The sequence below is a fragment of the Equus quagga genome, chromosome 5, assembly GCF_021613505.1.
Source record: "Equus quagga isolate Etosha38 chromosome 5, UCLA_HA_Equagga_1.0, whole genome shotgun sequence".
NCBI classification, from domain to species: Eukaryota; Metazoa; Chordata; class Mammalia; order Perissodactyla; family Equidae; genus Equus; species Equus quagga.
The window spans coordinates 1437187-1452342 of record NC_060271.1 but is presented as its reverse complement, the minus strand read 5'-3'; the positions used below and the strand labels follow the sequence as shown (position 1 = coordinate 1452342).

Below are 15156 nucleotides of genomic sequence, written 5' to 3'. Positions count from 1 at the left end.
AGGTTTTATATATGCTAGTAAACAAGACTGGAAAGTTACAGACCAGTTAACGAGTTAACTCTGATCTGAAGGTTAGATTTTCTCTTACTTCAGACCTTGCCGCCTCAGCCGACTGAACGTGAGCAGCCTTCATAAGTGACATCTGCATATCCCTGGCCCTCTGGCCAGACTCTCACCATTCTCTCATTTCTCCTTCCTTACCTGCATGCCTATGCTAAGGTCACTTCTCTCTGGAACACCTTCCCCCAAATGTCATTTAACCAAACCTTACTAGACTGTTTAAAGGTAGTCTCCTCCAAGACTCTGATCTCCCTGCTCACATTCTAGAGAATTCTTTCTCATTTGTCTCAACACCTATTACCCTTGACGTCTTTCACAGGCATTTATAACCAATCCCACTTGGTATCTTAGTGTCTTAGCTTTCCGCATCAAGTTTTATGTGTTTCCCACTTAGGCAACAGGCTTCTTGTGAGAAGAAACCAAGATGTACTCATCTTCGTGTCCCCTAAGATGCTCCACATAATAGATGCTCAACCAACGTTTGCTGAATTAACAGGGCATTTTTTGCAATTCAATGTGTATGCCATTAATAATTAGAAAGACACCAAATGATTTACCACTTTATTTTCAAAATTTTATTTATACAGAATCTTCAGAATGTTTTCCTTTAATTTTTACCACAAGATAAAATCCCAAAGCTTAAAATCAGATATTTTATATTATGTCACAGTTTAGGACAGGGAGGAGAGTTCAATCATTTTGAGGAAAAGCTTTCATGATTGTACACAAGTATTTACAATATTTTTTAATGTAGATATAGACAACATGGCATATTTAAATGTACAAAATAGTTTAAATCATTATATTTTATTACAGAACATTCCAAAGTTCAAATAAAAGAGATCCATAAACACTGATCTCATTTGGGGAGAACAAGAGCAAGAGCTTTATCAGTAAACACACTAAACTCACACACAGTTCACGTTAAATCAGCAAATTTAAAGACAGACGACCAATCTATTCAAACCATTCTAGAACCTAAATACTCTTTTATAATTCATACTTGAAACAAATGATCTGTGGTGACCTATGAAACAGGATACAAACTACGAAATTCTATTTAACATACTTCCTGACTCCTAAGAAACTCCTCTCGGAAACCTTAAAAATCGCAAAGCAGGCATTTTTCCCTGAAATTAAAGTTAGGAATACATTCATAAATATATCCAAAGGAAGAAAATAAAAACAACCCAGGTATTATGAGCTAGTTTCACCTTCTCAAATGTAGGTGGGCACACTGTACCCGGCCTACCCACAGCTTCTCTGGGATATTTTGATTTTCTCCTGATTTAGGGGGATAAACATATTTGTTCTCTGCCTTGTTGCAGAAAAGATTTAAGGGGGCTTAAAAGATAGATTCAGAAAGTACAAATTACAGGTTAAATAAAAAAATAAAAGAGAAAACAGTCTGGGGGAACAGCACATATAAAAACCATTTAAGAAAAGATCAGCAATTAAGCTAAAGGGATCACATTATTCTCCACAGCGATTTTCTGGAAGTATTGCAAAATATGGTATTAATTAATTATGGTAAGGGAAATAGTAAACTACGGGAAAACTGGAGATGCAGATCAAATTTGTTAAATTTTGTATTAATCCTGATGGAGCAGATGATGATAAAAACGATGTGCTTTTTCTATTTGTGCTTGGATGAAATGTTTTCCTAAATGTCGTAATGTGTGACTCCAGATTTAGTCTCTAGCGATTGCTAGAGAAGACTGTAAGTGAAAAAAAATATAAAATTTGGGTACTTTGACTTAATTTCTACTGAGAAATCCATCAACTGAAGCCTGTTGCTGACTTGACGATAGGTAGCCGGTGTCACATGGCTCTTTGTAAGCACAGGACAAAGCATCGATCCTAGGGCATCCTGACTATCCGGTCCTCCGGGTCACCTCGTCAGGACCAGCAACAGAAGAGGTAACCGAAGAGCAGGAGGCCTGCTCGGGCGGCATGCTGAGGCCAGTCTCCTCGGCTGCCCAGCCAGCTGCGGAGGCTCTTGCCCTGCGCACAGGCCGCCCGTCAGACCTCCCCCAACTCGTGCAGGGGAGGAGTCATGCAGAGCAGGCTGGGGCAGCACTAATCAGCTCCCGGGAAATGCGAACGGGTCTGTCCATCTCTACTCTCCAGGCCCTGCTCTCAGCAAAGGACAGAATGAGCGCTCCTGTACCTACATGCTGAGAGGTGAGAAGTGGAGGGGTGGGGTGAAGAAAAGGTGGGAGATGTGGCATGAGTATCAAAACTATACATTAAGAATCAGATCAAAAATATCTACCTGAAAACTAAAACTAACCCGTCTCCTTTTTTTCTGAGGATGAATGGCCCTGAGCAATACTCCTGAGTCAGGTCTGAAAGGACGAAGTCTCTCGGCTGGGGAGGCAGGGCTCCGGAACTCGGGAGGCAGCTGCACAGGGCAGAGAGCAGTCTCCCCAACAACACCCCACAGAACAGAGTCAAGACCAGCTTAGCTAGAGGCACCACAGCTCAGGCCCACAACGGTTCTAGAGGCCCATGGAAAAGGTTTAATTTCTTTTAATTCAGAAGAAAAAATGAACTTTTAGATTGAAGGACTGTAGATTATATGTTACATATAATATTAATTTTATATAAATGCACTTGTAATGCATTAATTTTTAAATTTTTCATGGAAGAGGTCCAAGAAGGCAAAAACGCCTAAGGCCAGGACAACCCTACCAAAGCTGTGAATAGAGGGTCAGCATTTCAAGGCTGACACGACGGAGGGAAGGAGAGTCTGGTCTCGGTGATCGTACTCCACCGATTTTTCTTTTCTTGAATGTTACTTTGGGATCAGACTTTTAAAGAGAGCTAGTCTAATACTGGCAAAGTATTAGTGTCAATTTCCCCTAGCCAAGCTAGAAAAAGAACTACGTTCACTACTGTCTTCGTGCAACAGTAAGAACCACGTGAGGATGAAGAGACCCGGATGTTTTCCGGTCCTATCTCTACTCCTGTGAACATTCCTAGAGGTAGGTTTTCCTGAGACCTGCCTCCTGGACTTCCTGCAGCACCCTGCCGCTCCGTTCTCGACCCCTCTGTGCTTCTCCAAGGCCTGGCTCCCGCTGCTGTCAGCACCCCAAGGCGGGCAGTGACAGGAATGCGGGCACCTGTAGCTGCAAACATGTCTTAAGAATATGGTAAGATAAAAAAGGAAGCAGGGAGAATGAATGAGGAAGGAAAACACCGGCTTTCAATGTTCTAAATTACATGCTCCAAAAACAAGGGGGAAGGGTTTATACTAAAATGTTAACTGTGCTTTTCTAGATAGGCAGATTGAGATTGTTTTTTAATTTATGCTTCTCTATTTTTTAAAAAAAATTTTATAAGCTAAGTGTACTCTATAATCAGAAAAAAACACTCAGTAAATATTATTTTAAAAATGGGGCTTTCAAAACTCTAGACTTTGAGGGTTTCCATCTGAGTTCCTCACAGCACAGCTTAGGTTAGTAAACAGGGTACCCACCGGCACGCAGAGGATTTGAGAACAGAACTTTTAACAATTTCCACTATTTTCAATCACCCAAGTTCATCAATATGATAGGCAAACATCCATCAAGAAAGTAATTAATACCACTCTTTAGGATCTGTCCCTGATGTACAATGAGGAAACTATGTGAAAAGGCAGAGCACAAAGGAGTGAATTAGTACCCGTTACAGTGTCACAGGCTTTCTCACATGGAAGGAAACCCTAAGCCATCAAACTCAGACCTGCAAGTCACAGGCGAAGACCTGAGGCCCAGGCAGTGTAAGTGCTTTATCCCTGTCACACAGCAAGGCTGGCCAGAGAATCAGGGCCAGAACTCAGGTTTCCTGGCTTTTGGTCTACAGCCTCTTACATGCCTGGTCCCAAAAGTAATTGCTTTATAAGTTATGTTTCATTGTTTATCTTAAATGCATATAGAGAAATGGAAAATACTACCAGTTTTCTTTAAATATATTTGTTAACTTGAGAACTGTACCATCTCAAAATATAAAGTTCCAGGTGAGTTGTCTGACAATTAGAATGAACCATACGATTTTAGATCTGGAAGGATGCTAGGAAGATAATTCTGAGCTCAGTTACCGAAGAATTTAGGCCCAGAGAAGGTAAACTATCTCCCAAAATAACAAGGTTGCGTCAAGACCCAGGCCGCCTAACACTGGCTTGCTGCCCCTTCCAATGCTGCCATATTCTGCCTCGGCTATTGATGAGAACCAAAAAAGGGGAAAAACACAGAATTAAACCCAGAATAAATGTAATAAAACTGTTATTAATAAGAATGCTTGGAGAATGGGTATAAATCAATTCTACGGTTAATAGAAATAAACTAAAATCTATTAGAAAAAAATCAGGCAGCATGACTGCTAACTTCTATTTGAAAATGTACGTAAACGTAAATCACAATTTTGAGTTTTGTTGTTATTTGAAGATGATGCAAGACCTTTCAGTGTCGAAGGCTCATGCATCTGAAAATAAATGCTCAATGTTCGCAATTCTTGAGAGCAGAGGTTGGAAGATAAGGACCAGCAACCTGTTTCTTGTGAGGCTCATGAGCTAAGAGTGGTTTTACACGTCTAACGGGTTGTGGTCTGACAGAGACAGTATGTGGCCTGCAAAGCCTAAATTACTGATTAACTGCCCTTTATATAAAAAGCTTGCTGACCTCTATTCTAGATTCACAAAGTACATGAAACTGGGCTGAATATGTAGTGTGTCCTGGAAGGCTTTCTTGTTTTTAAAATTAAATCTCTGATATTTGAGTTTTGTTGCAGTTTGTCTCTTTCTCCTGATAGCAGGCAGTAGGAAAAAAATCTCGTTTGAGGGTTATGATTACCTGTCTTGCAGTTAAACGAGGTTTTATCACATACGCTTATGTAAGTGGACACACAGTCGGATCTAATTATTTTATGTATCTGAAATCCATACAGAATGTTTCAGATAGCTAAGAAAATGGCACGTCCTATCCTATTATTAAAAAGTAAAATGGAAGCAAAAATGTGTGTAATTAAAAAACTGGTAATGTGATTCTCTTCTTTGGGTCTCTTTTCTATTTTGAAGATTTTTCTCCGTCCCCGTCCCCTGGCCTCCCGTAGCATACTGTCAGATTTTTAATTACCTCAGTGACCACCCATCCAGATCTCATTTGCGGCCATAAACCAATCTCACCAAACATGTAGAAAGCATGAGTGCTCCTAATGAAACAGGAGACACCAAAATGGAATGACTAGTTCGGGGAGAAGTCAAAGTCAGAGGCCCGTTCGGCTCACCCTGAGTACAACAGGAGAGCAGACGGCCTCAGAGCCGACCACGCTGCGCACAGGCCACGGAGGGACAGAGCGCCACAGGAGACCGGGTTCACACGCGCTCTCATCCTGACTCTAGGGAAACTAGTCCTTCTCTCTTTCTTGTCACATGATTTACATGGCAAAGTTGGGATTTTGTGAACTAGAGAAAAGACATCAAAGCTGTGCCACGGTTAACCACAATAATGTCAAGGTTATAACTTTGAAAGTAGGATCTTTTATGTCAAGATTAAAATGCCTTACTTTAAAATAATTACATCAATAATTCCTTTGGACCCACAGTAGAGTTCTCTTCAGCCACTCCATTCTCCTGCTTGCTTTTATAACTGGAAAGGAATAAAGTTTCTATTTGAGTCAAGAATTCTTCAGCAATGAAGCAATTGGTCACTTTGCTCAGAGTTTTCCTCAGACACTCCAAAAGCTAGTTGAAAAGAAAAGTTTTATATTTAAATACAGATAAAGTGTAAAAGAGGATTTGTACTACTATCATTATTTTATCCCTTTCCAAATCTCACAGTTTCTAACGGTCCAATGAGAAACATTCTCCTTAAATGTGATGACTGATAAACCTGTGTTCTGTAAGTCTGCAGCCGGAGCGGAGGACGTCACTGCCGAGGAATGCTGAAGTGAGTCCCTCTGTGATTTTATATAAGGAGACAAATCTTATACACGTGATGCTTTCTATTTTGGACAAATTTGTGATTTTGCTTCTTTTTTAAGTAGTTACATGAACAAAGCAAAATAATCCTGTAAGATGAAAAATATATGGACATACACAAGACTCTACCATTTCAAACTCAGGATGCTATCGGCTATTTCCTGGGAAATGTGCATGTTAATCTTCCAACAGAACAAGAGAAAGTGGCTCTAACAGCAGGTCAAAAACATTAAAAAGAAACTTAATATGTTTAAATTTTCTATTCCCAAAGTGCTACCAAAAGAAAAAAGACAAGAAAAAGACACACAAATGTTGCCAGTCTACTGGTCTAAACTCATTATCATAGAAACAAAACTAGAATTGAAATAAAAGAATTCAGGACTCTTATTTCCTACCAGAAAGTTAAATAAAACGACCATTTAAATTTAATTGTTAGATTTATACTATCGTTCTTAAAAATCATCAACTGTTAAAGCTAAATGGAAACGTGGCACTTCTGAATTTTTTTTCTTTTTGGTGAGGAAGATTGGTCCTGAAACAACATCTGTTGCCAATCCTCCTCTTCTTTTTCGCTTGAGGAAGACTGTCCCTGAGCTAACATCTGTGCCAATCTTCCTCTATTTTTTGTATGTGGGATACCGCCAGAGAATGGCTTGATGAGCGGTGTGTAGGTCTGTGCCCAGGATCCAAACCCACGAACCCCAGGCTGCTGAAGTGGAGTACGTGAACTTAACCAGTGTTCCACCGGGCCAGCCCCAGCACTTTTGAATTTCATAAAATGGGGAAAGTGTTCTCCATTGTGTACAATAATAATCTGCCAAAAAATTTATCAGCCAACACTGACAAATTTATTCTAAAATACTATTATCCCTATATGCAAGTGTGGGCAAAAAACACATTACTAATTATCTCTTAGAAATTAATTTTAGAAAGAAAAAAGCAATAAAGCAAAGACGCAGAAAATGTATCCATAAAGCATTAGGCATCATGGGAAAACACATCGAGATGAACAGCTTTAGAATCTGTGAACAATGGAACCAATTAAAATGAAGACAGCTTACTTTCTGCAAACAAGTCAGGTCAGAATCCCGGCGAAAGATTTTATCCATGGGGACACTGCTGCTGGAAGAAATACGAAAACAAACTGATGAAACAGATACTAGAGGCTAATCAGTTCTGTAATAAACCATCACTGATGCCATCCATCACAATTTTCTATTTAACTTGGGTTTTCTGTAAAACTAATTTAATAAGAAACACTGCAGATGGGCACCATCTCCACCCACAGCACATACCTATGGGATAGCCGGTATTTTTCTATTATCCATCTTGTCTTTTCAAACACTAATCCCCACCGAGGTTCTTCTAACATCTGTTGTATTTCAAATTTGTACGGTAAACCTAGAAAAACATGAAGAAGCACATTTTCATCAACTATTTCTTAAATTTCTAATCTCCTTTTAACTACTTAAAATTCCCTTCCGTGTTTTCATGACCACAGCTTGGCAGACCAGCTGAACATAGTGGGCGTTCATTAAATATTTATTGCCTGGCCAAACTTGTCCATCAAGCATATTAATGCCTAGCAACTAATAATAATAATAAAAAAGTAAAAGTGCCATTTGCATGACAATTCTATGCAAAGAATTGTGAGAGACAGGAAGATCACATAGTTTATGACAGAACCAAGAAACTTTTTGGGTGAGAGGGGCCACTATTCATAATTGTGCTAGAACCACAGGCTTAAACTGGGACTGACGTAAGCAAACCAAGACATATCCCATCCCAGTGATTTTTTTTGACATAGGTTATCAAGCTGACAACAATGCTATAAGGTAGGCAGCACAATTCCTATGTAAGAGACAAGAGAACTGAGGCTGAGACGGGTTAAGCAACCTGTTTAGGCTAGTAAAGTGGCAGAGCGTGGAGCTTAAACCCTAGGAGGTCTGCTTGACTTCTGAGCCCCACTCATTCCACCTCCCTAACACGTGCTAATCTAAGACGAGACACGGAAGAGGATTAATTCTGGAAAGGAAGCAACCGCACTGGAGTCACAGCTGTCCTGCTTAACTCTGGAGGAAAGGAGCCCAAGGGGTAGATATCATGGAGACAGCTAGAAAGGAAAAGGTATCAAAGGATGAGGCTACTTAGAAACTTCTCACATATCCTTCAAAATTCCCATGTAACTGTATTTTCAGTATATTAAAAGCTCAGCTGGTTCATTACCAACGGCCACTACCATAATAATTCTAGTAACACTTATGTTTATCACGTGCCAGGTTTAAGGTGCTTTATATATACAAGGCCGCTTAAATGAACCAGCTACCAGTAAGTATTGTGCCCCCCGGCCCCCAATCTTTTTTTTGATGAGGACACTGAGCCACAGCGAAGTTAACTAACGTGTTCCTGGGCATAAGTAACTGCCTAGGAAGAGGCAGAGCCCGGCTTTGAACCCAGGCAGTCTGCCTCGAGTTCATGTTCTTAACCCTTAAATTATACTGCCTCTCAACCGGGTTTCAGCTGTCATAAGGCTTTTCAAGTAAATGAATGCCAACAAATCAAAACGCATGAAAAAAAATAAGAAAAAAAACCAGGACTATACTTCCTCCCCACAGGAATAGTTTGTCAATATGCTCTCAAAGCCTTTTGTTTTTCCCCCATTTTTTTTCAGGCGTATGGAAGGAGGGAAGTAAAGAGCAGGCCTGATGATAATTGATCTTTTCTTTTTTTTTGATTTCTCAACTCTCCACCATTTCATTTTCTCCCCTCCAGAACTGGAGTGGCACATTACAGTCTTCAAGCTATTAAGCAAACTTCTTTTGGTGATAACAATCATTTACTTGCTATGTTTTGATCACCTATGAAGCACAGACAACAGCTATAATCATAACTACCTATCAAAGACCTATTATTTGCTAAGGACTTTACATACATCACTGACAATCTTTACCCCTGTAAGCAAGGGAATAATTTTTTCTCATTTTACAGATGTGGCAAAGGAGAATAAGAGAGGTTAAGTAATCTGCCCAAGGTAAAATAACCAATAAATGTTAGAGCTGGGATCTGAATCCAGGTAAGCAACTACTTTTAACAAAAGATGAAAACAGAATAAAGAGAGGTAAATTAATACATTTTCAATCTGTGCTGATGGAAAACCATGAAAATTCACTAATGCACACAATATATGGCTCTATTTAGTATTAAGACTTTATTTTTCTAGGTTAAAAAAATGGCACTAAAACCAGTAAAAATGTCCTTTTGTACTGAATATTTTTATCCACTAAAACATCAGAAAACTAATCACCACATATATTTCCTGCCTATTACAAGCAAAGAAAGTGCTTAACCATTAGAGAGATTTTAAAGACAGGATTTGTGTATATACCTAAAAGAAGAAAAAAAAAAGAAAGATAGGATCCAAGTTAAAAGTACTGTAACACAAGGTATCCCAAGGCTTTTAGAAAATCTTAATTCTTGAACCAGAGGGTTTCCAAGAAAAGCAAAGTGAAGGACCTAGGATTAAGGCCTAATAAGGAGTGCTAATAATGGTTAAGTCATTTAAGAGCAGCTCTGCCCAAAACAAATTTCTGCACTGAGAATGCTGGATGCTTGTGCACTGTCCACGGTGGCTTGTGTGAGCATCCAGTACTGCGCCCTCCTTCCTTTCAAGCGGCTCTTGCCCGTCTGGGCAGTCTCCACCCAGGCACGCAGCGGTCTACATCCTGCTCAGTATTCAGTCCGCACCCTTCTGGAGCCTGCACTCGATGCGGCTTCCCCTCTCTGGTACTCTGTCCTCTAAACTGAACTGCCTTTCTCATCTCCATCACCTCAAATCAAGGTCTGCCAGGCTCTGGGTGGGTTTCTCTTCCTTGCGCCATACCTGAAAACACTTAAGTCAGGAAGCTAGGGAAATTTTGGGCTCACTTCATTTGTTTCCGTCTCCCAGCAATCATCTCCCTTCACTGCCTGATGTTATATCCTAAACACCACTGCTTTAAATATTATGTCCAGTTCTTTGGTTGTTTCAGACAGGTCTTTGTTACTTCATTTTGGCCAGAAGTAGAATTCTAGAAACTGAATTTTAAGCGTCATTTAATCCTAATTAATTTACAGTCCCATGTGGCTAGTAGCTACTGTGTTGGACAGCATCAGGGAAAAGGCTCACTTCCAAACCTAGCACACTGTGACAGAAGGAAATGATTTAAACTGAGAATAAGGTCACTGTGATTCCCCCTTTCCTAACTTTTTGTAAACTTAGACTGGGCTAAAGAATGACGTATATATGTGCTATGCTCAAAATGGGCATTTTAGACTAAAGTTAATGTCAATACTATTCATTCAATAAAACCCTATGGAGCCCTGCCCACTTCCTAGGTGCAAGGCAACTGATTAGATAGTATTGGTGACACAAAGACAACGAAGACACAGCTCTTCTCTCTGGGGCTCGCAGTTTAGCAAGACATGTTCAACTGATGAATGACATTGCAAGACAACAGTGAGCAGAGAACCAAGCAGCTCTAAGAGTAAATAACACAGGGCCAGTGCTGGGGTTTTTGTCAAAGACAGGGCATCTGAGTGACATCATTAAGAATGAAGACATTAATTGTTAAGCAAACATTCATTTAGTACCTACGTTATGCCAGGCCTTGTGCTAGAAACTGAGGATAGGAAAATGAGTACAATATAATTCTACCCTAAACGAGCCAGCCCATGGGCTAATGGGGAAGAGTACAATGTGCAGTGACAGCGCCAGAGAGGACAGTGACCTAGAGCAGTGGTGGTAAGGACAGAGAAGAAAGAATCAATATCCTGGGGATGTCGACTGTTGCCTCCAATCTCTTCCTGTAGCTCTACCCACAATCCCTTCTTACCTTCCCCTACTTTCCCTAGTCTGCTACAATAATTCCCTATCCAGCCAGAGCTGACTGGGCCAGAAGTGGACATAAACCCCAAAGGAACCAAGTCATATGGCAGGCTAAACCAACCAAATTCTTCCTCGAGACAGAATGGAAACTACCAGATATAAAAATCGAGTTAGCCATTGTTAAGCCTAAACTGCGAGGCCATGGAGAGCTGGTGCTAGGGTGGTCATTTTTCTTTCATTTTTTTCATTTGAATGTCATTGCAGAGAAAGCCAGTCTGCATTTATCAAAAATTTTTCATGAGAACAGAGACTTTGTCTATTTTGCTTATTGCAGTGTCTCTGGTACCTAACAGGGACACTGCCTGGCCACACCTTTCCGCTACGTTGTAATCCTTTTGCCCAGTGGCCATGGTAACACAGGAGGGACTTGAATCTGGAAGGGTACCAGACAAGGGAAGGGGGTGTCTGTACTGCACACTGTGCTAACAGTGATTCCCTAGTTCAGGGCACACACTTTTCCATCACAGAGTTTTGCACAGCTGTAAATTCTTTGAGCTGTAAGATTCAAACAAATGAAGGTGGAAATAGGATGATGATGTCATTGTCGAAAACTTACGGTAGGAGCCATCTGGGCTAATTTCATCACTTATAACCAGGCAGGTGATCTGGGAATATGGTAAAGAATTGTTCCGATTATAAGGACTAACAATCATTCCAATGAACTTTGCACCGCCTCTGGAGAAGTAACTCTACAATGAAAGGAAAGACAATTAGTTTCAACTACATACCAACATTGTAAACATCTAATGGAGGAAAAGGGAACACAAAGGTGTGTTAAAACCACATCCAAACAGCAGCTAAATGTAATGTCTTATATATTCATTTCACACACTAAATTTTTCAGGCCAAAATGTGTTCAATCCAACCTGAAATGGCCCTTAAAAAGATCATCTGCCCTACAAAATCTGTATTTGCCATAAATATTTTTTACAAATTATATTCATTACCCTTCAGCTATAATCTTTATCAATATGATAGTAATTTACAAACAGCTGCCTACAGCAAAAACATACACATATCAAACATAAAATTATCTGTATTAAACAAAATTGCTGATTTTCCAAATGTTTAAATAAACATGTATTACTTTTGTAATCAGAAAAGAATATAAGTTATTTCAAAACTCCAGATGTAAAGAATATTATAAATGCAGTATTTTGCTAGAAATGTTAAAAGTATATTTATTTAATAGAAAGCAATGAGGGGAGAGAATGTGTAATTATTTCAGACTACATACACACAAGCCGTATAAACACACCTGGTATTTGGCTTGAGTGTCAATATCTCGTAGAGAGGGATCAGGATCGAAGGCAGGGTGAGAATGATACCATCCAATGACGCTGCACCCTCGTAGAGCCAGGGCTTCGGAGGCCTGCGTTTGTGAGACTGGGTCCATCTCACACTGGAGGCCTGTACTCAGACTGTTACACGGTTCCGCTGCACACACCTGGAAGGGATTAAACCTTATGATTACACTGAAATCCTGTTTTTCCTACTACTTTAATGTCTCAGTTCTTTCATACATAGATACAGAAACTTTTTAAAGTCAAGTCAAAAGACTGTATCTGACTGTATCACAGGCAGCCTTTACCTTGTGAATGAATTACACTCCAAAAGTGTGACTGTATGCCTGGAACTCAGAATCCATTTTTCTACTCAAATAAGGTCATGATAATTGCTAGTTTTCCAGGTCAGCCCATACAATATGTGCACACAGTCTTCAGTGCACCCTATTATTTATGATGATAATTTCCAGAGAATGATACATATCAAGTTTCAACTATAAGGTTAGCACACGTTTACTGGCCTCTTAGGAGTTGTAACTTTTGGCTGGTGAAGGCAATGAGGAGCCAAGGCCTGGCAGTATTCCTGTGCTCTCGGTCATAAAAGGAGACAGATGCTCACTGCAGTCATGCACTGCCTAACGACGGGGATATGTTCTGAGAAACATGCCATCAGGCGATGTTGTCGTGTGAATACCACAAGAGTGCACTTACACAAACCTAGATGGTATAGCCTACTACACACCATGCCTATATGATACCAATCTTTTTTTTGAGGAAGATCAGCCCTGAGCTAACTGCTGCCAATCCTCCTCTTTTTGCTGAGGAAGACTGGCCCTGAGCTAACATCCATGCCCATCTTCCTCCACTTTATAAGCAGGACGCCTGCCACAGCATAGCTTGCCAAGCGGTGCCATGTCTGCGCCCGGGATCCAAACCGGCGAACCCCAGGTCGCAGAAGCAGAACGTGTGAACTTAACTGCTGCGCCACTGGGCTGGCCCAATGATACCAATCTTATCAGACCATCATGGTATAAGTGGTCTGTCTTTGACCAAAATGTCATCACACAGCACACGACTGTACATGGAATGTTAAGTCACTTCTGGGAACACAGAACTTTCTATGTTTGCATATTCTCATTTATATCATAGGTAAAGTCCATATTTTAATTATACCCACTGAAATCTATAAAAACATTTTGTATGGTGGCAAGACTAAATAAAAAGTTTTTTAAAAAAGAGAACTTACTTCAACTATCTTATCAACTTCTGAGTATCTTCCTCCTAACAGACCAATCACTTCTGCGAGAGAAACATGAGCATGCTAAAAGAAATACAAGAGAGACTCAGCCCAAACAACAAACCCACCTGAGAAAGACTCAGAATAAAACTCACTTATCATAGCAGGCCGTTTACAAGTAAGGTAACCATGTTTCCTGAAGTGAAGTAGCCCAGGAGAGGAAGCAGACGCCAGGCTCAGCGCACAGACCTAAAATTCCGCACCTATCTTCCCTGCCGGCTGGGAGGCTTTGGACCCAACATTCCAACACTCCATGATGCCATGTTTCATTTACAAAATGAAGATATCGCTGCTCTCCCTATCCAGGAGAGGCATCATAAGGACACAAAGTAAAAATCACCCTGGACCCTCCTACAGAAAAATACCGCAAACAAACACAACAAGGTGGAGGGCTCAGTGACTCAGGGCCAACAAGGACCCTCCACGTTATATGAGCTGTGCTTTGTTGCACTGATCTAGAAGGCAGCAGACAAAGGATACTAGGAAATGAAAACAGGGTTAATGATGATAAACAGTCTGCAAAAACTCACATTAAGTTATTTTCTCTAAAATATGGAAACATGCAATTGTTTGGCTTTTCTCCAAAAGAAAAGACTTATTTTTAGATTCCTTGTAAAAGAGGATAGTTAAGATCCAAAATACACGTCTTCCATACTCTCTTATGCCTGCAATAAAAATACACAAGAATAGAAATCAGAATAACTAAGTAAACACAATAGATGATCCTTACCAAATCCATTATTAAAAGTGCTTCTGAAGCCACTTTCACCTGAAATGGCTCCTGAAATATAAAAAAAAAAAAAATGGGGGAGCATAAAAATAGAGATATCATTCTCCCTGTCTGGAGTGTCCCCCTTCTCTCCTCTACCTATCACACCACGTTCTCACCACCCATCAAGGCTCAGTAGACAAGACTGTAAAAAACATTAATCAAAACCCCAACATGGAGAAATCCTCTCTCATTTTCCATCTGTATCATTCATCTGCCCCTTAATGTACCTTGCCCTGTCCAATCTTTCACATACAAATGCCTTGCACGGACAGAAAAAGAAGAAACATTTCATGTCTGACAGGAGCATTATTCATGGTCATTCAGTGACACATAAGTAGTACCTGCTTTTCTTCACTGAAAACATTACAAGGTATCAGTTGGAAGGGATCAAATGAGCTGAAAAAGAAAGAACATTTCATTTCTAGTATAATCTCAGTGACAAGATAAAAAAAAAAAACCATTTATTTACAAATTTGAAAATGTATATCAACAATCTAAACCTAAATTCTGAGTGAGAAAAATGTTAAACTAGGAGAATTTCTTAGGACATTCCATACAGCCCTTTTGAAAGCAGCGTTGGTCTTTTGGACTTGATAAAAAAATACGGGAAATGACAGGACCTTTGAGAGGAAGTAATTCTACAGTCTTAATTTCTTTTAACATTCAAAGAGAACATTACAAATTGGCAGACATGTATTCTATACTGAAAACAGGTTTCAAAAAGTTCACTGAAAATGTAACCAATTCCTTGACATTAATTGGGAAAGGGAAGTTCAAGAAAGATGGAAGTTTCTCAAAAACACTTGTCAGTACAATAACGCGCTCAGCACAGAGTGAGGACTCAATAAATATTTGTTG

General features: G+C 39.9%; 1 protein-coding gene across 9 annotated transcripts in view; it reads right to left on the bottom strand.

The window, feature by feature from the left end:
• Positions 1–607: 607 nt before the first annotated feature.
• The window catches only part of MYSM1 (Myb like, SWIRM and MPN domains 1), a 40609-nt gene continuing 26060 nt past the window's right edge, over positions 608–15156 (bottom strand). For 3 of the 9 annotated variants that reach the window (XM_046660606.1, XM_046660603.1, XM_046660610.1), the window contains 8 exons: positions 14640–14694; positions 14257–14307; positions 13476–13550; positions 12202–12390; positions 11500–11632; positions 7315–7420; positions 7081–7141; positions 608–5782 (listed from right to left, as the gene is read on the bottom strand). In XM_046660606.1, the coding sequence (XP_046516562.1) occupies positions 5615–5782; positions 7081–7141; positions 7315–7420; positions 11500–11632; positions 12202–12390; positions 13476–13550; positions 14257–14307; positions 14640–14694 (838 nt within the window). In that variant the 3' untranslated portion in view covers positions 608–5614. The remainder of the gene's footprint in view (positions 5783–7080; positions 7142–7314; positions 7421–11499; positions 11633–12201; positions 12391–13475; positions 13551–14256; positions 14308–14639; positions 14695–15156) is intronic. The other 6 variants (XR_006888566.1, XM_046660604.1, XM_046660608.1 and 3 more) reach the window with 6 other exon arrangements.